Source organism: Cydia fagiglandana, chromosome 19 (genome assembly GCF_963556715.1).
Source record: "Cydia fagiglandana chromosome 19, ilCydFagi1.1, whole genome shotgun sequence".
NCBI lineage: Eukaryota > Metazoa > Arthropoda > Insecta > Lepidoptera > Tortricidae > Cydia > Cydia fagiglandana.
Genome location: NC_085950.1, coordinates 5,435,533 through 5,461,719, shown reverse-complemented (window position 1 = coordinate 5,461,719; position 26,187 = coordinate 5,435,533). Strand labels below are relative to the sequence as shown.

Genomic DNA, 26,187 nt, shown 5'->3' with positions numbered 1-26,187 from the left:
CTAACTAAATGTAGTCTTGACACATTAAAAAAGTCAAGTGGATAGGATAATAACATAACCTCTAAAAAACGGTTTGTGACTGTTATTTAAACAAAACATTGGAGAAATCGCTTTACAGGTATTTAAATCCTGTTCTTTTTCTTTAAAAAAAATATTTAATACGAATTTGTGCATAATCTGTTGAATGCACTACAACTACATGTTAATCATCGTCTGCGAAAGTACTGCGCCTTCGTTCTTAAATCTTCGATTTCTATCCTTCAGTTTAGTGCAGTAAGATGTTCAACCAAATGACTGCAGCCGGGGGCAACCCCAACAAGGATCTGGAGGTCGCATCGCCGCCCGACGACACCGTATCGGCGCTGGAGTTTTCCCCGCCTTCCGTGCCGCAAACATTCCTGATAGCCGGCTCATGGGACTGTCGGGTACGTAATGTTGTAGAGATGGGCAAAATGTGTCAGTAGAGGGAAAAGATTGATATATATCTTTTTACCACTGGGATATGTATCACTCTTTTATATCTTTATATCCGTGTGTATCAGTTGTCCCGCTCGTAACTGTATCGACACTTATTGACTTTGCGTCATCTTATGAATGAGAGAGAGACAGAATTGCGACATTTTCATTTTGTATCATGATGGATATAGATTGGTACATTCACACATCGAAATAAATTAATTAAATTGAAGAATATATTTGCCTAATAAAATACCTTATTGCTTTGTGTGTACATTTTATTAAATGCAATGCAATTCAACTCATTAACCGAATTAATAACTCATCATTGCAATTTGCATTGCATCCTGCGCAAGCGAGAAATACTATACTATCTACTTTTCGTTCCCGCGGAATAGCGAATGACGCGTTCGAATCCACCTGAACGACCGCTGTCGCTGGTTCGTGTTACTTCGGTCGACGCGCGACCGAGACATCGCTTTCGCTTTAGTAAATCGTGGCACAAACAGCGGACACGAGACCTGTATAGGACCCTTTGGTTGTAGTGGTAGGAACGACCGTGGACAAAGGCTAATTAACTACTTAGAAGCTAATAATCTGTATGCGATGAATTCTTTCTTCAAGAAGAAACCACAACGAAAGTGGACCTGGGCGAGCCCAGATGGCAGAACGAAGAACGAAATAGACTTCATCATCGCGAATAAAAAACATATAGTTACAGATGTCACGGTGATAAAAACGTTCCAAACAGGCAGTGACCACAGGCTACTACGCGCGAAAATCACTCTGAACACGAAACTGGAGAGAGCTAAACTTGTAAAGAAATCACTACGCAGCCTCGACATACCGGAGGGTATCGACGATGGCTTTGAAAAAACTTTGAGAGAATCGTTAAAACGGTCGGCAATCGACCACTTTGAATCCGATCTGGAGACAAAATACTCCCGTTTTATCAACACCGTGAAAGCTTCGGCTAGCAGGCACTTTACAAGAACGGCAAAGACTAGGATTCGTGTTTCTGCAGAGGTTGAAGCTATGATGAGGGAACGCAGATGTTTGGCTAACGAAGACTTCAATAGCAATGCCCACCGGCAGCTTAACAAAAAGATTAATAAAACCCTTAAACGGGATATCCGCCGCAGAAACACGCAGCAAATTCAGGAAGTAATAGAGAGCAATAAGGGTTTCAAAATATGGCAAAGGACGAAAGGGAGAAACGGGATAAACACCTTGATGGATGCAAAGGGCAAAGTTACTCATAATCCCCAAGAAATTAAGAGACTCACCGAAGAGTACTATACACATCTGTACGCATCTACAGTATCTGAACCAACTCACGAAGACTCAGATGGGAAACGTGCCCCTTTAGGGCGACACTATACGGAAGATCTACCTGAATTTAGTACTTACGAAGTGAAGCAGGCGCTCAGGCAAATGAAAAAGTACAAATCGCCGGGAGAGGATGACATCTCTATTGAGTTGCTGAAGGCAGGTGGAAGTGCTATTGCTAGGGAACTACGCTTTTTGTTCAATGATGTTCTATTTACAGGAGAGATACCGAAAGACTGGACCAAAAGCATAGTTGTACTGTTCCATAAAAAAGGTAACGTAAACCTGTTGAAGAACTACCGACCTATTTCCCTGCTAAGTCAGGTCTACAAGACGTTTTCTAGGGCCTTAACAACCAGACTAACTCAGCGCCTAGACGAACAACAGCCACCGGAACAGGCAGGATTTAGGAAGGGATTCGGGACGACTGATCATATTTTTACATTACGGCAAGTCATACAAAAAACAAGAGAATATAATAGACCCCTGTTTCTGGCCTATGTAGATTATGAAAAAGCGTTCGACTCAGTAGAACATTGGGCTGTCACACAATCCCTCAGGCGAAGCCACATCGATGAAAGATATATAGCGATCCTTAGAAACCTCTACAAAACAGCTACAATGACAGTCCAGCTCAAGGAGAACACAGATCCTATCCCAATTAGGAGAGGAGTGCGTCAAGGAGACGTAATCTCGCCAAAGCTATTTACAAGTGCTTTGGAAGACATTTTTAAAACCCTCAATTGGGATGATAGAGGTATAAATGTCGACGGCGTACGCCTCAATCATCTCCGCTATGCCGATGACATCGTCATCATGTCCGAAAATGCACACGACCTACAACATATGCTGGAGGAACTGTATGCCGCGTCGCTAAGTGTTGGGTTGAAAATGAATATGGACAAAACAAAAGTTATGGCAACAGTAGACTTATCCCAAAGCCCCATATCATTGGATACCCAACCTTTAGAACAAGTGACAGAATACAATTATCTCGGACAGCAAATAAGGCTTGGGGCGGACTCCATGATGGCGGAGATCAGTCGGAGGATACAGATGGGCTGGGCTGCCTTTGGTAAACTAAAGAATGTGTTCCAAGCCAAAATACCACAATCACTGAAGACCAAGGTGTTTGACCAGTGCGTACTGCCCGCTATGACCTACGCTTGCGAGACGTGGACACTAACGATGTGCGGAATGAAGAGGCTCAAAGTTGCACAAAGAGCGATGGAACGCAGTATGCTCGGTATATCTCTCTGCGACAGAATTAGAAACGAGGAGATCCGGCGACGGACCAAAGTAGTAGACATCGGCCGACGGATTGCTACTCTTAAATGGGCCTGGGCCGGGCACATATGTCGCAGAGATGATATGAGATGGAGCAAGCGTGTCCTAGCGTGGAGGCCTCGTTCAAAAAGACCAGATCACAGACCTCCAACAAGATGGGAGGACGACATTAAGAAGATTGCAGGCCCGCTCTGGAGGAGAGAAGCAGCAAATAGGGCTGCTTGGAGGAGATTTGGAGAGGCGTATGCCCAACAGTGGGCGCATACTCGCTGAGGAAGAAGAAGAAGAAGAAGAAATCGTTGCTGAGGGAGTGAGCGGTACGGATATACTGATACATTCGGATTCGTAAAGACAAGAAGAGTGATTCATGAAACGAGAAAGATATATATCTTTTTTATCTATCACTCCTGAGTTACCCATCTCTATAATGTTGGTTAGGCTTGTAGCTATTAGCCGGGTCCACACAGAGTGAGGATACGCGCGAGGCAATTTCCTCGAGCACAAAACGGCCAGTGTAGACGTGCCTCGGCCGATGCGGCCCGAAATTGCCTCGCGCGTATGCTCGCTCTGTGAGGACCCGGCTTTTGAAATATTATTCCGTTTTAATGCACCTTTTCCCTGCAACCCTACTAAATCAGTTAATATTTCATGAATATATATGATTCTCAATGGCATTATTAGAAACTTTTTTATGCTGTAAAACTGCACTTCACATTGTTGTAATGTTTTAAAATTTTTTCAATGCCAAAAGTAATCTTAATATGAATGCCACTCTGCCCATGCGTTTATGGTCAAATCTAAAAATATAGAGTAGCGTTCAACCCTATGCAATCTTCAACTGTTATGGCATTGTTTATATCTGTATCTGAATCTTACTGACAGTGGTGTAGCGGTCCTTTTCTTTGAATGTGTATTCCCAAGGCCAGTGGCGTAGCTAGGCGGGGGCGAAGTAGGCAGTCCCCACGGCCTCGCGGCCCAAGGGGGGCCTCGCGCGAGGCCCTTTTGGGCACTGAAAGAAAAGGACCTCGCAGATACGATTTCGCCCACCGCTAGATCACGCTATGCCACTGCCCAAGGCAATAAAAATATGGCTCCTGCAGGGCCCCCTTAAATGCTAGGCCGTAGGCGAAGGGTTACATAACCCATGCCTAGCTGCGCCACAGATCTTGCAAACTTTAGTCGAAACATGTTCAATTTAAGATTTGTCTTACTCTTTACTTCCAGAAATAGTTTAATAGTAATAACATCTTGTTATCCCTCAGGTGAGATGTTGGGAAGTGGAGGCGTCTGGGAAAACAGTGCCCAAAGCTGCACAAGGCATGGACGGGCCCATTCTGGATGTAGCCTGGCATGATGTAAGTAAGACACTGATTCTCAGGGCATACTTTAGCTGGCGCGGGTGCAAGGCGCGAGTGATCGGGTTAACAAAAACCGGCCAAGTGCGCGTTAGACTCGCGCACGAAGGGTTCCGTAATTTTACGCATATAATCACGTTTGTTGTACGAGAGCCCCATCTGTGAAAATTTCAACTGTCTAGCCATCACGGTTCCTGAGATACACAGCCTGGTGAGTAGTGACAGACAGACGGACGGTTCCGTACTTTTTAGTATTTGTTATAGCGGCAACAGAAATACGTCATCTGTGAAAATGTTAACTGTCTATCCATCACGGTTCCTGAGATACAGCCTGGTGAGTGGTGACTGACAGACGAACAGTTGAGTCTTAGTAATAGGGTCTCGTTTTTACCCTTTAGGTACGAAACCCCAAAAACAACCAAATTCTAGGATAAAATATTTTGCTGTTTTTTGCAGGATGGATCTAAAGTGTTCATGGCCTCAACGGACAAAAGTGTTAAATGCTGGGATCTAGCGGCCAACCAGACCATTCAGGTAGCAGCCCACGACGCGCCGGTGAAGACCTGCCACTGGGTCAAGGCCCCAAACTACACCTGTCTCATGACCGCCTCCTGGGATAAAACATTGAAGGTAAGCTCACTACATAAGATTTTTCACTAACGTTCTCGGATCATAGTTGGTGGCCTAGCGGTGAGATCGTGCGACTTGCAATCTGGAGGTCGCGGGTTCAAACCCCGACGGTTTGGTACGACCAATGAGTTTTTCGGAACTTATGTACGGAATATCATTTGATATTTACCAGTCGCTTTTCGGTGAAGGAAAACATCGTGAGGAAACCGGACTAATCCCAATAAGGCCTAGTTTACCCTCTGGGTTGGAAGGTCAGATGGCAGTCGCTTTCGTAAAAACTAGTGCCTACGTCAAATCATGGGATTAGTTGTCAAGCGGACCCCAGGCTCTCATGAGCCGTGCCGAAATGCCGGGATAACGCGAGGAAGAAGAAGTTCTCGGATCATAGTTCGTTTTTCGTCGTTCGTTTTTTTTGCATTAGAAAATGACTATGCGATCTTGACGTGTCTTATAATTGAAAAACGCTTTAAAAAAAATCAGTAACTATTACTTATGAAAGCAAAAATATGTAAACAATCGTATATGATTCATAATTGTTACATATTTGCCGTGACTTATTTTCCAAAAGTGTTTCTCAACAAAAAGACACGTCAAGATTGTTTACTTACCTTTTTTATAATGCTAAAAATAACGAATTATAGTCAAAGGTGGTTTTCTAGGATCTTAGGGCCCCCCCACATCTGGCGTCTTTCGAGCGTCGGCGTCTACAATTCTATGGCCGACGTCGTCGCAACGTCGACGCAGCGTCGACGCAACTGCGCAGCGACGTCACTTTCCATAGCGCTGGACCGACGCCGACAGACGCCGACGCTCGAAAGACGCCAGATGTGGGGACGCCCTTAAAACCACCTGGCTATAATCCAATAGTACAGTCGCCATCAGATATATCGGAGCGGCCAAGGTGTTCACAAAATCTGAACACGCACCCTAACGCTTTGACAATAGAGGCGTGTTCAGATATTTGTGAGCGCCTTGGCTGCTCCGATATATCTGATGGCGACTGTACAGTCACTTGCAATAATATTACTTTTCGAAGGCCGCAAAAATATGTGACACGCTCTTATCGCTCTACAAATAAGATCGTGTCAGATATATTTGCGGCCTACATTGTGTAAGATATTATTGCAGGTTACAACAAATGGTCCACAAGTTAAAAACCTTTATTAACATAATTTCTTCCATTTATAGCAATATTTTGCCTTGGAATTACTACATTCAGCTAAGGCTCACAACCATTCACACCTGAACGAAGATACTTGATTTAATTTTCGACCATAGTTGAAACTGTTAGGAGCTTTTGGCTTATAGTTGGTTAGGGTGGCGGTGGTACAATCAGCAGCAATATTTGCTAAGCGGGCGAGGTGCTCATAATGATCCTGACGGGATTTTATTGTTAAGAGAATAAGAGCGCGTTAAGGTAATTTTGAACACCCCGTCCGCTTAGCAACTTCTGCTGCTGACTGTATTCCACCTGTCCAATGTCTTTGCGTTTCACTCTCTCATTGAGCAAAATTGTGAGACGCGATTACGCATTGGACAGATGGAATACCACCCTATGCTGTTGGTTTGGTTTTGGACCTAAGAATTTAACGTTTCGTTGCTTCACATCAAAGATAGAAGTTATTTTCCTACAATACTAAAACGATTTCTAAGGGTAGTTACTTTTACTTATTTACTGCCATTTTTTAATGACAACCTAAGTTTTTTTTGGTATTACAAGAAATGACGTCACTAACTTGTTAGAACATGCATGGAGGTTGTACAAAGTCCCCAAATATGTATCATTTTCGTACATTTAATCATTGGAATCAATCGTGACATTATTCTTAATATCATTCATATTTAAGTACAATAATTTGCCTGTTTTCTATTCCAGTTTTGGGACACGCGCAGCTCTCAACCAATCATGAGTATGAATCTATCCGAAAGGTGTTACTGTGCCGATGTGGTGAGTCATACAACTTTATTAATAATTAAATAAATATACTTTGAAAAATATAGAGTAGAGAAGGGGTTTCAATCGATGTGTGGAAGGGCGGCACCGTCGTCGAACCCAAGCCACCTGGCAGTGGACTTAAACCGGTGGCGTGTGCCTCGGATGCACATGCAGGTGGCGCGTATAACGGCGATACTGATCCTGCATCTCAGCCAGCCCAGTATGGTGCTTAGTAAGCGGCTCCACCGTTGAGATATATTCTCTGCCATATGTTTGATAAAGGAGGACATTTGGGGTGCATAAACGCTGTCAACAGGAATGGGAATATTTTCTCTGCCTTTCGTCTTCGGCTGATTTTAGCACATTTAACAAACAATTTGTTATTACTAACAGATTAACCCTGTGGAATGTAGAGAGGGTAACAGAGAGTAGGTACTCTCTTCAGAAGGGTGTTACGCCTGAGCATAGAGAAATATAGTAAGAATAGAGTGCTCACTCCATACAACAGCTTTGGTACCATAACGACTATTATTTTCGCAGTAAACATCTAGCATCGAGTAGCGGAATTATCAGTACCGCTACTTGATACTAGAGTTCTCTAGTGTGGTGACTCACGAAAATTGTATTGAACAACAATTTACAACTGATATTAAAAGCAGAAGTTGAAAATAGAGTTCCGGTTAATCTTGTTTTAATATTTGCTGAAAATTGTTGAGCATTAGACTTTTCGCTCGTCGGAACATCTATTGTCAAGTAGCAGTACTGATAATTCCGCTATTCGATGCTACATAGATGTCGACAACGAAAATAATAGTCCTTGTGGTACAGTCAACGGTAAAAATATGGGTGTACAAATCATTTCAAAAATATGTCCCATAACTCTTATGTCAGTGAATTAAGAACTATGGAACATATTTTTGAGTAAGTTGTCTACACCCAATTTTTACCGTTGACTGTACTAAAACTGATGTATGGAGTGAGCACTCTTATGTATTTTTTAGGGTTCCGTAGCCAAATGGCAAAAAACGGAACCCTTATAGATTCGTCATGTCTGTCTGTCTGTCCGTCCGTATGGCACAGCCACTTTTTTCCGAAACTATAAGCTCTATACTGTTGAAACTTGTGTGAACCGCATTAAGGTGCAGTGAGTTCAGAAAACGGAGTTTTTTAAAAGCCGTAGCTCTTTTTTGGATCACAATACGGCTGCCATACATTCAATTAGCAAACTTGAGGGCTTTTTCTAGTGAGTGGAGGGATTAGAATCCTAAGTTTTTGACTTTTGCTCGATAGAAAACGATCACGAACATAGGTCTAAAACGGACTTTAAAGATTCGTAACAATTTGTGCACAAAAGATAGAAATATGAAAACTGCTTCTATGTACGCGCAATTGTATGCTTGAACGACTACCAGGATTACTTTTTTTTTTAATTTCACATTCACTAAATAAGTTCGAAAATATGATATCAGCGGTTCCGTGCACGCAACTTCTTTGATCAGATGCCCGCTGGGCTCGGATCAAAGCACACGTATCGCGAATTTAATTAAAATGACAGTTGGTTTTCGCATTTATTTCGACATTAAGTCATATACATATACGAAAAAGTATACCAGTAGACAAATAGTATTTAAAAAAACAGGGTAAATAATTATCATCACATGGAGCTCGAGTCTCATCTTAGATTTGATTTGTTGGGGCATAATGGTTGAAAAACGCAGTAAACTATCTTAAAACAATACGATTCCAATATCATTTAAGTAATTTGCTCCTTGAAACCCGGCTTAGAATGAAAAAAGTTTGAAGACTCATACTTATTGATTGGAATTAATTTTCATTATGCTGGTATTAATATTGCATACCTATTTGACGTACTTTTGTACGTCAACGTCAATGAACTGTGATGACAATGTTGTGATCTTGTATTTATGTTAGAGAACTTTTGATCTTCAAATATTACCTATTAATACGGAACATTATGTAAATATTTCGTGTACTACTTGAAAATCGTGCAGTGGTACACCTATTTTTTTGCTGTGAGGTCCGTCTAAGATAGATGTATAATGCGGTTACGTGCTGTTCTGCAAACCTCCATGAAATCAAGAATAAATAAACGGCTATGGTCTAGCCTCAGCGAGTTTTTGCGGCTTGTGAGGCCGAGATATACATTATACATACTGGCCTACGAGGCTTACAGCCCAAAACCACTGCGGTGCCTGGTTTGTGATTGCCTGTGTATCGAGTGTTATACTAATTTACTATAAAATAAAACAAAGTTTTTCGTTCAATGATATTCTGTGCATATTTAATTTTATACCTCGTCGATGACAAACAAGCATACGGCCCGTCTGATGATAAGCAATCTTCGTAGCCTTTGGATGCCTGCAACTCCATGCGCGTTGCCGAGTCTAACACTCCGCACCCCTCGTTGATAACTGGCAAACATACTCACCGGCAGGAAGGACACTATGAGTAGGGTCTAGTGCTAGTGTTATTTGGCTGCAGATTTCTGTAAGGTTGAGCTCTGCTCTAGATCTGGAATGACATCCGCTGTGCTGTGCCCTACCACACAAAGCGAGATGTCATTCTCAGTTCCCATTCCCATACCTCTCTTTGGACGTAGTTCAAGGACCATATATCTTAAATATGCCGATACCGATATGTCCATATATCTTAAATATTAACTATAGAGATTCAGAGTCTGAACATATAACCGTAAGTTTACCAAAAAAATGCCGTAATAGCTGTAGGTACAGTCAGATGCAGAGAGAAAGAATCCGCCAAAATGAAATTTCCACCCTGCCAGGACTTTATTTATTGATAAAGATAACGATATATTTATTTGCAAAAAATATAGTGATGAACATAGGTGGACAGTAATTTTGGATGCGTAGGGTAGAGCGGGGAGAAACGTAACACTATGTACTTTGACCTTAGTTTCTGGTTAACCATTATTATTTTGATGAGTTTAATGTAGTCATACTCGTATATAACGTCAGTGCATGTTCTGTACATTAACGTCTTGACTAACATTATAATTGTGTATTTTGTTTTAAAAAAATCGTCTTTTGTTACTAATGACCCCGTTGGCGTGCAGAAAGTAACACGTTGTGGGTCAAAAGTAACAAGACACAGTGGGCTGTAATTTAATATAATATGACATATCAAATCAAAATAAAAACCGGTCAAGTGTGAGTCGAACTCGCGTCCCAAGGGTTCAGTACTGCACACATTTTTGAACGAGCGAGCAAAGCGAAGTTCTTAAGTACATTCAACTATTTATTCAATTCGTCCACACACGGCTGGCTATCTTAGGATAGTTAGTTACCCATTTTTTTTTTGTTCAAGTATTATGTTAAGCATAGTGCCTACATTTTTTTTCATTGTTAGGCGTATCTCTGTTAATTCAAGATAACAGGGCTATAACCGCGGCAATCGAAGTTCGCAAATTGCTGGCATTTCTCTCTGTCACTCTAATTACCTACGGTTTCATTGGTGTAAAAGAAAAATCCCCGCAATTTGCGAAATTCGATGGTCGCGATATACGGCAGTTCAGCCTTCTCACTTAGCTACTCGTACTTAAACCAATTATTTGTTCTGTTTGAGCACTAACCTCCTAAAGCTCATGCTTCGACCTTGCGTGGAGGTGCACCTCCCATATAACCATTCCAGTCGCAGAATCAACAAAGTGGTAACTAAATGTCAGATGTGTCGTAACAGAGTCCACACAATATGTCTAGAATTGTTTCGAAACAAAGTGTCGTCGCCGTGTGTACACTTTTCCATAACAAGGTGTCGACACATTTGTGTGCACTTTGCGTGCGGTTTGCGACTAAATCTGACAGCAAATTTGTGACAGCAAATGTCAATATAAAATACCTCTTGAAAACCAAGGTTTGACAAACTACTATTAGTGTCTCGTGTGCTCGTAAGTAATTCTAGTAAGTCATCATGGGCGATGCAAATGATAATAATTGACCAAAACCATATAAACACCCAACACCCGTCAACCTTTTACAGAAAAGTTTTTAAAGAAATGCAATAAGCTACTTAGGTCAGCCAACGAATGCTCCAAAAAGTTGTAGAGGGAAATGCTCGGAACACAATTTTTGACTCTGTAACTTGGTTTGGGCAAGTTAGGAGGTGAACATATCAAAAGTCCCCGGCCGTAGCCCTTGAGCGGGAGGAAGAGAGGGGGCTTTGTTTGAAGGTCCCATTTTCCAGTTTATCGATTATATCTCGGAAACTATGCATCTTAGCGACATGGCCATTTATACAAAATGAAAGTTAATTTCCACAAGTTTAAGTTTTGTTACAAGTTTATTCAGTCAATTTTTTCGATATGTTGAATAGTTTTTGAGATATCCGCTCTTGAAAGTTTATTTAGGGCTCTCAATTTTATCTTCATATATCTACATCAGTGAAGGTGCTAGGCCGTGTATGGTATCGTTTTTGTATAAATCTGGGTTGCTGAATCCATTTAAGGTATCACATTGACACCATTCCACAAAATTAAAAAAAATCTTTTTAGGGTTCCGTACCTCAAAAGCAAAAAACTTATAGGATCACTCGTGCGTCTGTATGTCTGTCCGTCTGAATACACAAAATAGTTCTTTACCTATAGATGACAGGAAAACCTATTAGAAATGTGCAGTCAAGCGCGAGTCGGACTTAATGTACGGAACCCTTAACACGCGGGTCCGACTCGCACTTGGCCGGTTTTTTTAAAACTCCTTTTGACGCTTAACCGCTGAACCGATTTCGTTGAAATTTGGTATAGAAATAGTTTGCGTCCCGGAACAGGACATAGGATAGATCTTATAACCAAAATCATCTTTTGAAGGTGTGAAAAGTGGCGTGGAAATTTGTACGGGAAATCAATAACCGCTGAACCGATTTATATGAAATTTGGGATGGGCTACATCTTTGATTTAGTTAAAAATGATAAAAAAACATGACTTCAAACCTAAACTTAAACAGTATTAACTTCAAGAAGTCAATTCTGAATTCCCCCCTACACCTCATTTCACACCTTTAAAGGATGATTTTTGAGATAACTTATTATGTCCTGTCTCGGGACTCAAAATATATGTGTACTTAATTTAAGCAGTTTAAGCGTGAAGAGGAGTTTAAAAGAAAGTATTTTAATAAGTTTATATGTTTTTACTTTGGAATGGTGTCAATGTGATACCATAACTAAATTTGGTACTGCGAATTTATACGAAAACGATACCAAACATGGCCTCGTAGCTTTACTGTTGTAGAAGTCAAAATAAAATTGAGAGCCCTAAATTCTTATTACTTGGCCAAACTTGTGTATAAGGAAAAGGAAAAATAAAAGTCTTCGGCAGGAATATAAGACACAAATATATTTTTTTTTTCGCGTTACTATTTCAATCATCAAATATAAACATACCTTGATTATATTATTCTAGTGAGATTCTCATAGATAAACAAAAACATTTACTTAAAAAATTACAAGGTCGAAATATCACGGAACTTGTGAGAGTAATATGTGAAAAATAAAAACTTTTATGACAAAAAAATCTGGACACAATTTAAGAAGCATCCAATTGCGTCGAGGAATCATCTGTATTTTTGCTTGTTTCATTACCTCCTCGCTTCTTTTTTTGTCCTTTGTATTCTGTAGCAATTTGTTAGATCTGAAAATAAAGATAACTTGCGTCGTCACGGATGTCGATTTATAGGTTTTAGGGAGTGCAGAATTCGAAAACGATGATCATTTTATAATCCAAGATGGCGGCTACGTATTTTGTCATAAAAGTCGTCATGAATATAATCTTACAGGTTTTAGGAAGTGCCGATTTCGAAAATGATGACCAGTTTGGAATCCAAGATGTGTGCCGTGCACTTTGTCATAAAAGTCGTCATGGATATCGTTTTATAGGTTTTAGGGAGTGCAGAATTCGAAAATGATGACCATTTTGGATTCCAAGATGTCTGCCGTGCACTTTTTCATATAAGCCGTCATAGATGTTGATTTATAGGTGTTAGGAAGAGCAGATTTCGAAAATGATGACCATGACCAATACAACGACATCCATGTCGACTTTTAACATAGTGCATGGCCGCCATATTGGATTCCAAAATAGTTATTATTTTCGAAATCTGCGCTCCCTAAAACCTATAAAACGACAGCCATGACGACTTTTATGACATATTGCATGGCCGCCATTTTGGATTCCAAAATGGTCATCATTTTCGAAATCAGAGCCCCCTAAAACCTATAAAACGACATCCATGACGACTCTTATGACATAGTGCATGGCCGCCATTTTGGATTCCAAAATGGTGATCATTTTCAAAATTGGGGCCCCCTAAAACGTATAAAACGACACCCATCTCGACTTTTATGACAAAGTGTTTGGCTACCATCTGCATGCAAGACATTTCTATTATTCTATTATTTTTACGTACAAAAATGGCCCCCTGTCAACTTCCAACCGAGATTTATTCGATTAATATTCAGATTAATTCAATTTCTATCTATAGGTCGACTAAACTAATTGCGATTAAAATTTGAGGATGAACTTTTTTTATTCCATTAATTAGTCGAATAAACAGTTAATCTATTAAGTCCCATCTCTGACCACGGCATTTTTACACTTTGAGAATATCTGAAAACAAATGAACACAAGGAGCCATTTTGCAAATCCAGTAACTTTGTTATTACTTTTGACAGCGCGTGTCATGTGTCTACACAGAGTCGACACAAAGTCGAAACATTTGCGACTACTTTGTGACTGCAATATTTCTCAGCCTTAAACCATATTTATACATCATAATTAACAAGTTTCGTAGTATGTAAAGCGTTATTTCTGTTATTTAAGTATAGTATACGCATCGAAGTACTAAAAATGCATCAAATAATATGGTTATGAACACAGGCACTGAGAAGTAAACAATTTCATTTCCGGCTAAACTAAAACAATGTGGTGGCGCGTTGATTATATTACACTTAGTTTATCAAATCACTCGAGCAGTTTAATTCCCCATTATAATTTTAGTCCTATTGTAATATAAATGCAAACAATATATAATTACGTCTTGTAATCCGTTTTAGAGATGGCGTATTAATGTCACTTATTTTTATTTAACAATTTTTCCATCTGACAGTTTCCATTTGACAGGAACAAAATGAACGAATGAACGAATGATATTGGCATAAAGTAGTCGCAAACTCGAAACAATGTGTGCACACGGCGACCACACTTTATGTCACTTTGTGTCATGTGTCGACCCTTCCCCATTTCTGGTAACTGTGTCGACACGGCGACGACTCTGCGACTGGAATTGTGACCGAAACAGACGGTGTCGACACAAGATGTGTCTACACCGCGTCGTAACGGCGACTGGAAATGGTTGTATGGGCTCTCTCGGATGCTTCAGGCCTTCGGCCCAACGCAGAGCTTGGCCATCGACCTTCGCACTAGCTGTCCGCACCACGTTTCAGTTTCACGTAAACAATTGCGGCTGTGTCCCTAAAACAGCCCAACCGCGTTTTTTTTCTTAAGTCCGACTCACGCTGGACTCTAGATTTCTTATAGGTTTTCCTGTCATCTAGAGGTAGAAGGTTGTGTATTTTTTTTCAAAATTTTAGACCCAATTTTATCGGAGATAAGAGGGAGGGGGGGACGGTCATTTTTTGCCTATTTTCTTAAATAACTTTTAAACTGTTTCATATAAAATTATAAAAAAAATATATAGATCCTCAAAATAAGCCCTTTTATTATGTAACACGATATGGTTTGCAAAACTTGGTTTTCTAATTTACTCATATTCCCCTTAAAATAGCCGCCTATACTTAAAATTCATTTGTTTATATTACATGTCCGTCTTTGGGTAGCAGACTTCCATATGTATACCAAATTTCAACTTAATTGGTCCAGTAGTTTTGGAGCAAATTGGCTGTGACAAACGGATAGACAGACGCACGAGTGATCCTATAAGGGTTCCGTTTTTTCTTTTTGAGTTACGGAACCCGACTCTCGAGCCGCGAACATTTAGAAACCAGAAATTTATTTGCTAAAAACATTGTCCTTACAAAGGTATACAAATGGAATACGCAGTGATAAAAAGTGAAATAAACTGTGTGAATCGTGTTAAATGTAATGTTTTGTCATAAAGGCTGCTTTTTCTACAATCAATTGTTTTATTTCCTAATTATACGTATTTTTATACATGAAAAAAAAATTGGTATTATGAGATTTGATCAAGTCCAGCATAATTCACATAAATATAATGAAATTCATTGGTATACAATCAAATAAGCCATTTTATGCTGAATTCAATGATACATAATTAATATCATTCATACATATTTTTAAAGAAATGGTCATATTTCTAACACACGCCAAATTCGCGATGACCACCCATGGAGGCCACGCCACTAGACGTATATTTTTCTAAATTGGCCGCGCCACTCAACCTCAAGCCACCGTTAAATCTGAGGCGCCGCCATTCAACGGCTTGTTATGACTGTCCGTCTCCCGGCTCCCCGCCACCATAGAGACTGGGAGCCAAACAATGCCACTCTAGGGGATATGCAAATATTCAGAAAATGTATGAATTTTAATACAACATAAACATCAAATAACTAAAAGTCAAAAAACGTACTTTAGATTCGAAAAATCACGTTGCGTCCTCTCACACAACCTAATAGCACGTGGCGACCGTTTCGACTGAATGCGCTGACTGAGTGAAGGGGGCACCACTGTCTATCACTTAATAGCAGCGGAGTGGTATTTTGTCTATTAGATAAAGTTTAAGACCTACAATAACCTCTCAGACAAGTATACTTTTGAATTACTTAGAGATAGGGTCAAGCTACTCGAACAAGAGTGCTATTCCAAATACATAAATCAAGTTGAAGACTCGCTAAAAACCAATCCGCGTTATTTCTGGTCTTTTTTGAAAAATAATAACAAGGGATCCTCTTTTCCTGCCTCGATGTCTTACTCTGGCTCTACCTCGGACACTGGTGAAGGCATTAGCAACTTATTCAGCGACTATTTTCACTCTACTTTCTTAACCAATAATGCTTCACCTGGTTCTCAGTCTTACCCGCTTGATGAGCCAGCAACTTCTGTTATTGCTGATATTGCGTCCATCGAAGTCCAGCCTGACCATGTTATGAAACTTCTTAAAAGTCTAGACCTTAGCAAATCCGCCGGGCCTGATCATCTTCCAGCTGTTTTCCTTGTAAATTGCTCTGAAAGCATCTCGTATCCGCTAGCTATACTTTTTAATAGATCACTGTCAGAGGGAGTCATGCCGCGCTTATGGAAGTCTGCTTTCGTTACACCTATTCACAAAAAAGGGAATAGGAGTAATGTTGCGAATTATCGACCGATATCCAAGTTGTGTCTTGTAGCCAAATTACTTGAGCGCGTGGTTTATAACCAGGTGTATGCCTCTCTTAAACATGTATTCTGTCCCTTTCAACACGGTTTTCTTAAACAAAGATCTACTGATTCCAACCTTATATTATTTAATGATTACCTGTCAAACAGCCTGGATAGTGGAGACCAAGTCGATGCTGTGTACACAGATTACAGTAAGGCGTTCGATCGCATCGACCATAATTTGCTATTACAAAAACTTTTATCAGTAGGTATAAGAGGTGACCTCTTTCGATGGTTCTCCTCTTATGTATTGAACAGATCTCAAGCGGTTGTCTTGAACGGATTCTCATCATCGTGGGTGGAAATCCCTTCAGGAGTGCCCCAGGGATCTCTTCTTGGACCATTATTATTCACCATCTTTATACATGATATTTCCCAATGCTTTAAACACTCAAATATTCTTTTATTTGCGGATGACATGAAAGTCTTCCGAGTAGTCAATAACACCCTTGACGCTACTTACCTTCAAGAAGATCTTTGTAGACTAGATAATTATTGCGCTATCAATAAACTAGATATAAATGTGTCCAAATGTTTCACCATCTCCTTTACTCGGAAGCGTAATGTTTTCAATTCTAACTATATGTTAAAAAATGAGGTTATTTCCAAGTGTAGTGAAATAAGAGACTTGGGTGTCGTAATGGACAATAAGTTGATCTTTGATCGGCACGTTGATTCAATAGTGAATAAAGCATTTAAGGCACTTGGTTTTATCTTAAGATCGTGCAAGAACCTCAAAAGATTAAAATCAATTAAAATTGTCTACTGTGCATTTGTAAGAAGCCATCTAGAATATGCCTCTCAGGTTTGGAACCCCTGTTATGACATCTATACTTCAAAAATTGAAAGAATCCAAAAAAAGTTTATTCGTTTTCTGAGATTTAAATTCAAAATTCCAAAACAAAGTTATAATCAGCATTGTACCAAACTTCATCTTCTACCTCTCTATATCCGGCGTAATATATCTGACGTAATTTACATTATGAAAATTGCTCAGAACTATGTAGACTGTCCTGATCTATTAGCGAAATTGATGCTCTCAGTCCCCTCACGCATACCTTGTCGTACCAAAAAAACGTTCCATATTCCCTTTGTTCGTAGTAAATACAGGAAAAACTCCTTTCTTCTAAGAGCTTCTAGGTCTTTCAATCAGCTTTGCAAACATCATGATTTCATCGATCTGTTCTGTGACAGCTTTAGTTCTATACGCAAACTAATGAGCCAAGACTTCTCCCACTGTTAATCACTTATGTACCTACTTCTGTCGTTTTTTTTTTTTTAATATATTAGTATTTCTCTTTTGTTCTTCTCGTCCACTGTGTAAGTCTATTCTCCATGTTAAGCAAAATATAATTGTAAGTAAGTAATAATAATAATAAATAATAATAAAAGACGTTTATTCAAAAAGTTTGAACATAGGTACATAATAAAAGTACACGATAATGCTTACAAACTAATTGAAAAGGTAAGTGGCTCAGCTTATGTCTGTGCCAGAAGGCTTCGGGGCACAGCGGCCATAAAGACTTGCAGCAACGGACGCTGTTATTCTGCCACCGCCGTATTTGTATCTAGCTAAGGACAGTAAAAACATTTACACTATTTATAAGTAAGTATTATTTATTAAATTTGTAAGTTCGCACGCTATATACTTTATACAGTTTCTACCTGTGGAAACTTGTAATTGGCTTACTGTTTCTATGTTATTACCTAACTTGTTACTCAAGCTGTAAGTTTTCCTAATAAATAAAATAAAATAAAAATAGATAAACCTACAGAGCAATAGTTACTTTCCACCCGCAGTTACTTTTGTCCCCGCTCTCCCCTACATTTCACTTGAAGAAGCATGCAATTTTTTCTTAGTAGCTAGGTAGTATAACTAAATATATACAAACTGAAGCTAAGCTAAGGTAAGTTATATAATAATAACATCATCGGAATACACATATGATTTTAATGAAATTGTCATTGAATTGATTTGTGCCTTATCGAAAGCCCTATTGATTAGAGTAGTACCTAAATAACGTTTTTCATTTGACGACTTCTGTATTTATTCGGTTTATTTAGTTCGAGTATCTAATGAATTCGATTATTTAGTTAATTTACATTTAAGTACGTCACATGTGACATGAACAGACAAGGAGAACAAGATAAAATATATTGTTTTGTCTTCCTTCTTTCAATGGAACTTTTTTAGAGTTTCTCTTCCTCAAAGGAGGCTAGTGGTTAAGACGAAACTCAAAATACTCTCATTTGCATCTTAAAAAAAACAGGATGGGTCACTGACCTGTCCCGGTAAAGTGAAGTAGTGTGCGTGACGCGTGCTTGTGTGTGAAATGGGGTAATTTGACAGAATCTGAAAATTTTCCCCGGGCATACCTCACCTTAAGATTTTCATACAAAAATAGAAAAAAAACAATATTTTTTAATACAGTTGCTCAAAAAGTGCTACTTTACGTAGCTGTTTAGCGTGCGGAAAGTTGGTTATCTCGAACTAGTGCTTTTTACTTTTCCAATTTTTTTAAATTTATACTTGTTCCAATTCACGACTACTTATTGATGAGTGTTAATATTAGTTTCCTTTAAACGTCGTAATCAGCATAAAAACCTACCGTTAATGTAAGAATACGAAAAATATTACATATTTCATATTTAATTACTTACCTCTTCATCATTATAACACGTTTAATTTTTGATATTCAATATTGAAAATTCCGTTCTTAATAAGTTGACTGAATGGAACGGAATAGCTGTCAAACGCCCATAGATATAATATACTTAAAGACGACGTCTAACCGAGCTGTCACTGTTACCACTTTTGTTTAGTGTACGATTAACAATGTTTTTCTTATTTTTTCGCAACTGTATTAAAAAACGTCGTTCGATACACGTGCGGAAATGTCATTCTTCACTCGTCCCGAGTCTTGCCACTCGCCTGCGGCTCGTGGCAAGATATCTCGGTACTCGTGAAGTAATGACATACCTTCCGCACTAGCATCGAAATGTACTATTTTAGGGTTCCCCATACATAGAACTGAAACTCAAATTTTTTTTTTCATCAAACCCATACGTGTGGGGTATCATAGGTTTCTAATATCATTTTCTTTTAAACTGAATAGTTTGCGCGAAAGACACTTCCAAAGTGGTAAAATGTGTGTCCCCCCCTGTAACTTCTAAATTAAGAGAATGATAAAACTAAAAAAAATATATGATGTACATTACCATGCAAACTTCCACCGAAAATTGGTTTGAACAAGATTTGGTAAGTTGTTTTTTTTTAATACGTCATAAACCGTAAACCGCAATTTTATTATGTTACTTGCTGTTACGGAACCCTTCATGGGCGAGTCCAACTCGCACTTGGCCGCTTTTTTTTCTCTATGGCCCGAGGACCGAGGAGCAACACCAAAAAGCCCGATGTATGATTGTCCCCAGGACTACCCGATGGCGGTGGTGGGCACGGCGGACCGCGGCATCTGCCTGTACACGCTGGAGGGCAAGCCCGCCGAGTTCAAGAGGGTCGAGTCCCCGCTGAAGCACCAGCATCGCTGCATCGCCATCTTCAAGGTAAACACTCATTGTTGGCAGGACTACCCGCTGGCGGTGGCGGGCACGGCGGACCGCGGCATCTGCCTGTACACGCTGGAGGGCAAGCCCGCCGAGTTCAAGAGGGTCGAGTCCCCGCTGAAGCACCAGCATCGCTGCATCGCCATCTTCAAGGTAAACACTCTTTGTTGGCAGGACTACCCGCTGGCGGTGGTGGGCACGGCGGACCGCGGCATCTGCCTGTACACGCTGGAGGGCAAGCCCGCCGAGTTCAAGAGGGTCGAGTCCCCGCTGAAGCACCAGCATCGCTGCATCGCCATCTTCAAGGTAAACACTCATTGTTGGCAGGACTACCCGCTGGCGGTGGCGGGCACGGCGGACCGCGGCATCTGCCTGTACACGCTGGAGGGCAAGCCCGCCGAGTTCAAGAGGGTCGAGTCCCCGTTCAAGCACCAGCATCGCTGCATCGCCATCTTCAAGGTAAACACTCATTGTTGGCAGGACTACCCGCTGGCGGTGGCGGGCACGGCGGACCGCGGCATCTGCCTGTACACGCTGGAGGGCAAGCCCGCCGAGTTCAAGAGGGTCGAGTCCCCGTTCAAGCACCAGCATCGCTGCATCGCCATCTTCAAGGTAAACACTCATTGTTGGCAGGACTACCCGCTGGCGGTGGTGGGCACGGCGGACCGCGGCATCTGCCTGTACACGCTGGAGGGCAAGCCCGCCGAGTTCAAGAGGGTCGAGTCCCCGTTGAAGCACTAGCATCGCTGCATCGCCATCTTCAAGGTAAACACTCATTGTTGGCAGGACTACCCGCTGGCGGTGGCGGGCACGGCGGACCGCGGCATCTGCCTGTACACGCTGGAGGGCAAGCCCGCCGAGTTCAAGAGGGTCGAGTCCCCGTTGAAGCACCAGCATCGCTGCATCGCCATCTTCAAGGTTAATCCATAGGATAGTTTTTAAGGAGGGTGAAAAAGGGAGGTGGAAAAATGGAAAAAGTTAATTGGTGTAAACAATGAAGCATATTATGCTCGAATTGGTATTAGATTTTATCCAGGCGCTGTACATACTCTAGCTGCTGGCAGGCGTGGCTCACTCCGCGATTTCGTCGCTTTGCTACAGGTAGCTAAAAGTACATCCATTCCACACCAATTTTGGTGGCTAGCCATAAGCCGCGCGTGACGCTGTCGCCACCTAGCGGCCATGTCTGTCCTGATCGTAACAGACGCGTTTTGTTAGAGAGTGAGTCTTCTGTACTATTATTTAGTCTGTGGTTCCGTACCCAAAGGGTCAAAACGGGACCCTATTACTAAGACTCCACTGTCCGTCTGTACGTCTGTCTGTCTGTCATCAGGCTGTATCTCATGAACCGTGATAGTAACAGATGATGTAAATGAAAACAACAAAAATACTACAAATAAAAACCAAAGACAAATTAAACATTAGATTTGGGCGACGACATAACAGCATGGCTCCGTTGCGTCGTCTTACTTGGTAATGTACTCTTCTTCTTTTTCTCAGCATATTTGCGTCCACTGCTGAACATATACCTCTTTCATGGATTTCCATGTTGTGGTAATGTACTGTTTACTATATGTACTAAACTTAATTTAGCAAGCTGAAGTGGCAATGGGCAGGCCACATTGCGCGCAGAGAAGATGGCCGATGGGGTCGGAAAGTGCTCGAGTGGAGACCACGGACTAGCAAGCGCAGCGAGGACGTCCACCCACAAGATGGACGGACGACCTTGTTAAGGCCGCCGGAAGACGCTGGATGCGGGTCGCTTCCAACCGGTACGAATGGAGGTCCAAGGGGGAGGCCTGTGTTCAGCAGTGGACGTCTTATTGCTAAGATGATGATGGTGAAACTTAATTTATTTACTTTCGTTTAGGACAAGAAGACCAAGCAACCGGCTGGGTTCGCACTGGGTTCGGTAGAGGGCAGGGTGGCCATACAGTATGTCAACCCGACCAACCCGAAGGATAACTTCACGTTCAAGTGTCACCGGTCGGCGGGGACCACTGGTGGATATCAGGTATTTATTTAATGAAATTAATAGTACATTATTGCAGAGGCCGGGAAAGGGCAATTCGTGGATGAGTTTCGATTTTGTCGGACGACGCGAAGCGGAGTCCGACAAAGAAGACGAATCCACGAATTGCTATTCCTGCCGAGGCATATATAGTGCTTTTCTCCAAACATGCGAGGAAATAAGCTAAAATAATTATTATTTAAGTATCAAGCATCACTCAAATCAAACCTTCACATCCAAAATGTCAAAAACAATTTCCCTCTTTAATTAATTTTTAAAAGTTAAAGGCACAAACTTATTCTGCCATTCAGTACCATTCAATATTCGTTCATTCAATATAATTGCGCAATATAGTTTGTCAAACCAACTTTTCAGTCAGTAAGAACCAGGAAAACTACACCCATCCTTTTCTTTTGGGTGCTAGTACTAGTGTAAGACAAAGATAGTATGATTCTCTTTGTCTATGTTTGAACTGAGAAAGTCCTTTGACAAACTATGTAAGCTTTATGAACACGGATGAGATTAAAAAAAAATATAAAGATTATTATCTTTGATTTTATTAAGCAGTATTCGCACGATCATACACGTGAAATGATAGCTGATCGGGTCGTGTAGAAGCGGCTCGCGGCAATAATAATTGGCTGTTTGCGTTTTTTATTATTAAAAAGTAAAAAACACTACAGTAATAAGTTATTACTGTAGTGTTTTTTTACTTCCCGTCCGCTAGAACAGGACAGCGATAGTTTGATGTTTTTTAGTTAGAGTTTGACATTAACGAAGAACTTCCCGTACTATTTTTGCTACAGTAAGGTGAACATTTCCGAGCATATTGGAGAAAATAAATATTATTTATTCATAAAAACAGAAATAAATAAACAAACATAATAAAACTTACAAAACTATAGATAAAAAATTTGCTGCCGATCGCCGTCAACGGGCAAGGTGCCCAGAAGGCTGGCCGTATTTCCCCGCTGTATAGCGATGCTAATACGCTGGGCGAAATAGTGGCCACCCCTCTCGTCACCAGAAGCCTCTATTAAGCGCGCCGACAAGTCTTTGTACAGTCGACGCGCAATTAAATTAAATAATCATTTAATTCAGGCATGACCCATGTAACTGTTAGTAGTAAAGCTTTAAAACTAATCACTGATTTAAACTTTCACAATTTTTACACATTATTCAATTGTACAACGGGACTTAATCGCGAATTTAAGTTTTAAGATTTACCTCCGACGCGTCGAGGTCTGCGTTGTCGGTAACGTCGGAGGTAAATCTTAAAACTTAAATACGCGATTAAGTCCCGTTGTACAACTTAAATACTAATGTTATAGAGTACAATGCCAGTCAATAAAGTTGGTATGACAGTCAAATTTTGTAACTAGTACTGTAATGAGTAGGTACATTATGTCTCGGGCCCTATTTCTCGTGTCGGTACCCTTTCCCTAAACGTCCTAACTTTCTTCTACCATCCTATCCAAGAAATCAGGCCCGAAAAATAATGTAGCGTAATAATCTAACGTATTTAAATTGTGTCAATGATAAATAGTAAAAGAAATTAATATACATATATGAACCATGTCCCCAGGACATCTACGCAGTGAACGACATCGCCTTCCACCCCGTGCACGGCACCCTGGCGACCGTGGGCTCCGATGGATCCTTCTCCTTCTGGGACAAGGTATTAACTCGGGTGAAAGGCATCATTTCAGCCTCGGACTATTGGCGCTCTCACTGCGTCCGAGCGCCAAACTACTTCGGCAGAAATGAGTGCCTTTCATCTCTTGGTTAACAATCTACTATTTATATAGGTATATGCGTGGTACGTCACGCGCTTGACTGTATTTCTTTTCATGTTTAACTTGGACTCCAAATGGTTTGCTCAAAGCTCTCCTAAATCAGTGATATTCTAATAGGAGTTACCTGACTGGGCACATAATTGTGGCTTTCCATCAGAGAAGGGTCCTTATGCTTCATGTGCAATGAGGACCTTTCTATCAAAATTTATGTAGCGATTTCAGATAAAAAGGACCTTCTCGCACTTGATGCATAAGGACCCTTCTGTGATAGAAAGCCACAATGAATATGAATATATGTTGTAGGACGCCCGCACGAAGCTAAAGTCGTCAGAGCTGCTTGAGCAGCCGCTAACGCGCGCCGCCTTCAACCACAACGGACAGATATTCGCGTACGCCGTCGGCTACGACTGGTCCAAGGTATGTACATACTTCAAATAGTAACGCTTAGGCCCGCTTGCACCATTCCACTAACCCGGGGTTAACCGGTTAAACCTGGAGCTACTATGGTTACCAGTACAATTTGACACTGGGTCACAGAATAAATAATAGTACTAAGTACAGAAGACTCACTCTCTAACAAAACGCGTCTGTTACGACCAGCACAGATATGGCCGCTAGGTGGCGACAGCGCCACGCGCGGCTTATGGCTAGCCACCAAAATTAGTGTGGAACGGATGTACTTTTAGCTACCTGTAGCAAAGCGACGAAATCGCGGAGTGAGCCACGCCTGCTATTAGATTGATTTACGCCTCGCGCCAAAAATTTGCCGGCTCCTGTGCTGCCCCCTATAGCTATATCCTTGACCGTTCTCGTGTTGCAGGGCCACGAGCATTTCAACCCAGCTAAGAAGAACTTCATATACCTCCGAGCGTGCTATGAGGAGCTAAAACCTAGGACCAATTGATTGCCGCTGCCATCTTTCAACGCGTGAGCGACGTCGTGTGACGTCAGTGACGTCATTGACGTTATGTGACGTTGGCGTCATAAATGACGTTTAGCCTCCTATTGATTCGCTACTATCTTTCAACGCGTAAGTCGCGTCATAGGACGTCAGTGACGTCATATGACGTTCGCGTGGAACATTGAAAATCGAAGTTCGAGTGAAAGAAGGGAATCTGTATCTTTAGGTATTTAAATAAAAGTAAACAAACAATTGGTACATTTTCGGGTAGTTATAAAATTTATTTTTTAACCGACCAATTACAAAACCGCCTGGATCTGTATCTGAACGACCTGACTTTAACCTACATTATTTGATCGTGTAATGTTTTCATCTACCCTCAACTGGCTTAAGGAGCCATTTGAGGGTAGATTTTGTTTACTTTTATTTAAATACCTAAAGATACAGAGTTATAGAAGACGAATCTTCGATTTTCGAGAGACGTGCTATTCGCATGTAGGACAATTTTGGTTGATATGTGTGCTTTTTCAAATTTGGGCGCTTAATTTAATGGAATGCCTGATAATTTTCATTATGAGGAACAATCAAAATTTTGTGTGCAAACTATATTTCGTCACTGTCATAAACGTGTGTGTAAACTAGAGATGCACCGGTCATTCGGTTACTATCCGGTATCCGGCCGAATTCCGGATAGTAATTTTGCTTCTTTCGGAGTCAACAAATTGGATTTAAGAAACCGTCACGGTCGTAATCGTAATTACTCACCTAAACATTCCACTATCGCACGCGCACTCATTTCGAACCTTCGCTTTCATAAGTAATAATTTCTGATTTTTAAAAAGAGTTTTTAATTTAAAAGATACGTCGCGTAGTCTTTTACTAGTGCTAAAAAAACGAATTATATTACTATGGATGTTTTTAAATTGTCTAAGCGCCACTTGCACTATCCGTCTAACCCGGGGTTAACCGGTTAAACCTGGAGTTACCATGGTTACCAGTACAATTTGGCACTGGGTAAATGGTTTAACCGGTTAACCCCGGGTTAGTGAGATGGTGCAACTGGCGCTTAAACTTTTAAAATACGTGTATCCATATGAAACGTACAGTCAACAACAGAGCTATGAATACAGGCAAAGTGTCAAAAGTATGTATACAGTACTTTATTGCCTGTACATTAAGGTCGTGTATACATATTTTTGGCACTTTGCCTGTATTCATAGCTCTGTTGTTGACTGTACCTTATGCAGTTTTCATATGGTATATTTTGATACGGAAAGCCACAATTATACATAGATACTTATAATGTGAGGTTAAATGTGAAGAGTGAATAGAGTTGTCTAATTTTCAAGTTACATTAAAACTGTATTGAAATAAAAATTAATACAACTAATAGTTTTAAGTTGAAGCAATTGAACAGATGTATGTAAGATGTAATTGTATTTTGTAATTTAAATTGTTCCAGAATGTTAATAAACGAGTTAATAAGGATATTTTTTTTTA

The 26,187-nt window shown here is 40.6% G+C and overlaps 1 protein-coding gene and 1 long non-coding RNA gene across 2 annotated transcripts in view; both read left to right on the top strand.

The window, feature by feature from the left end:
- LOC134673925 (uncharacterized) overlaps positions 1 to 26,187 on the top strand; it is a 58,307-nt gene that overhangs the window by 14,073 nt on the left and 18,047 nt on the right. The window lies entirely within an intron of this gene.
- Positions 36 to 25,700, top strand: LOC134673909 (protein Rae1). Its single transcript, XM_063531963.1, has 10 exons — positions 36 to 118; positions 265 to 425; positions 4,335 to 4,427; positions 4,884 to 5,057; positions 6,934 to 7,005; positions 19,848 to 19,979; positions 21,850 to 21,993; positions 23,576 to 23,668; positions 24,090 to 24,203; positions 24,607 to 25,700. Exons 2-10 carry the CDS (start codon positions 279 to 281, stop codon positions 24,688 to 24,690), a joined length of 1,053 nt encoding a protein of 350 aa, XP_063388033.1. The 5' UTR covers positions 36 to 118; positions 265 to 278; the 3' UTR covers positions 24,691 to 25,700.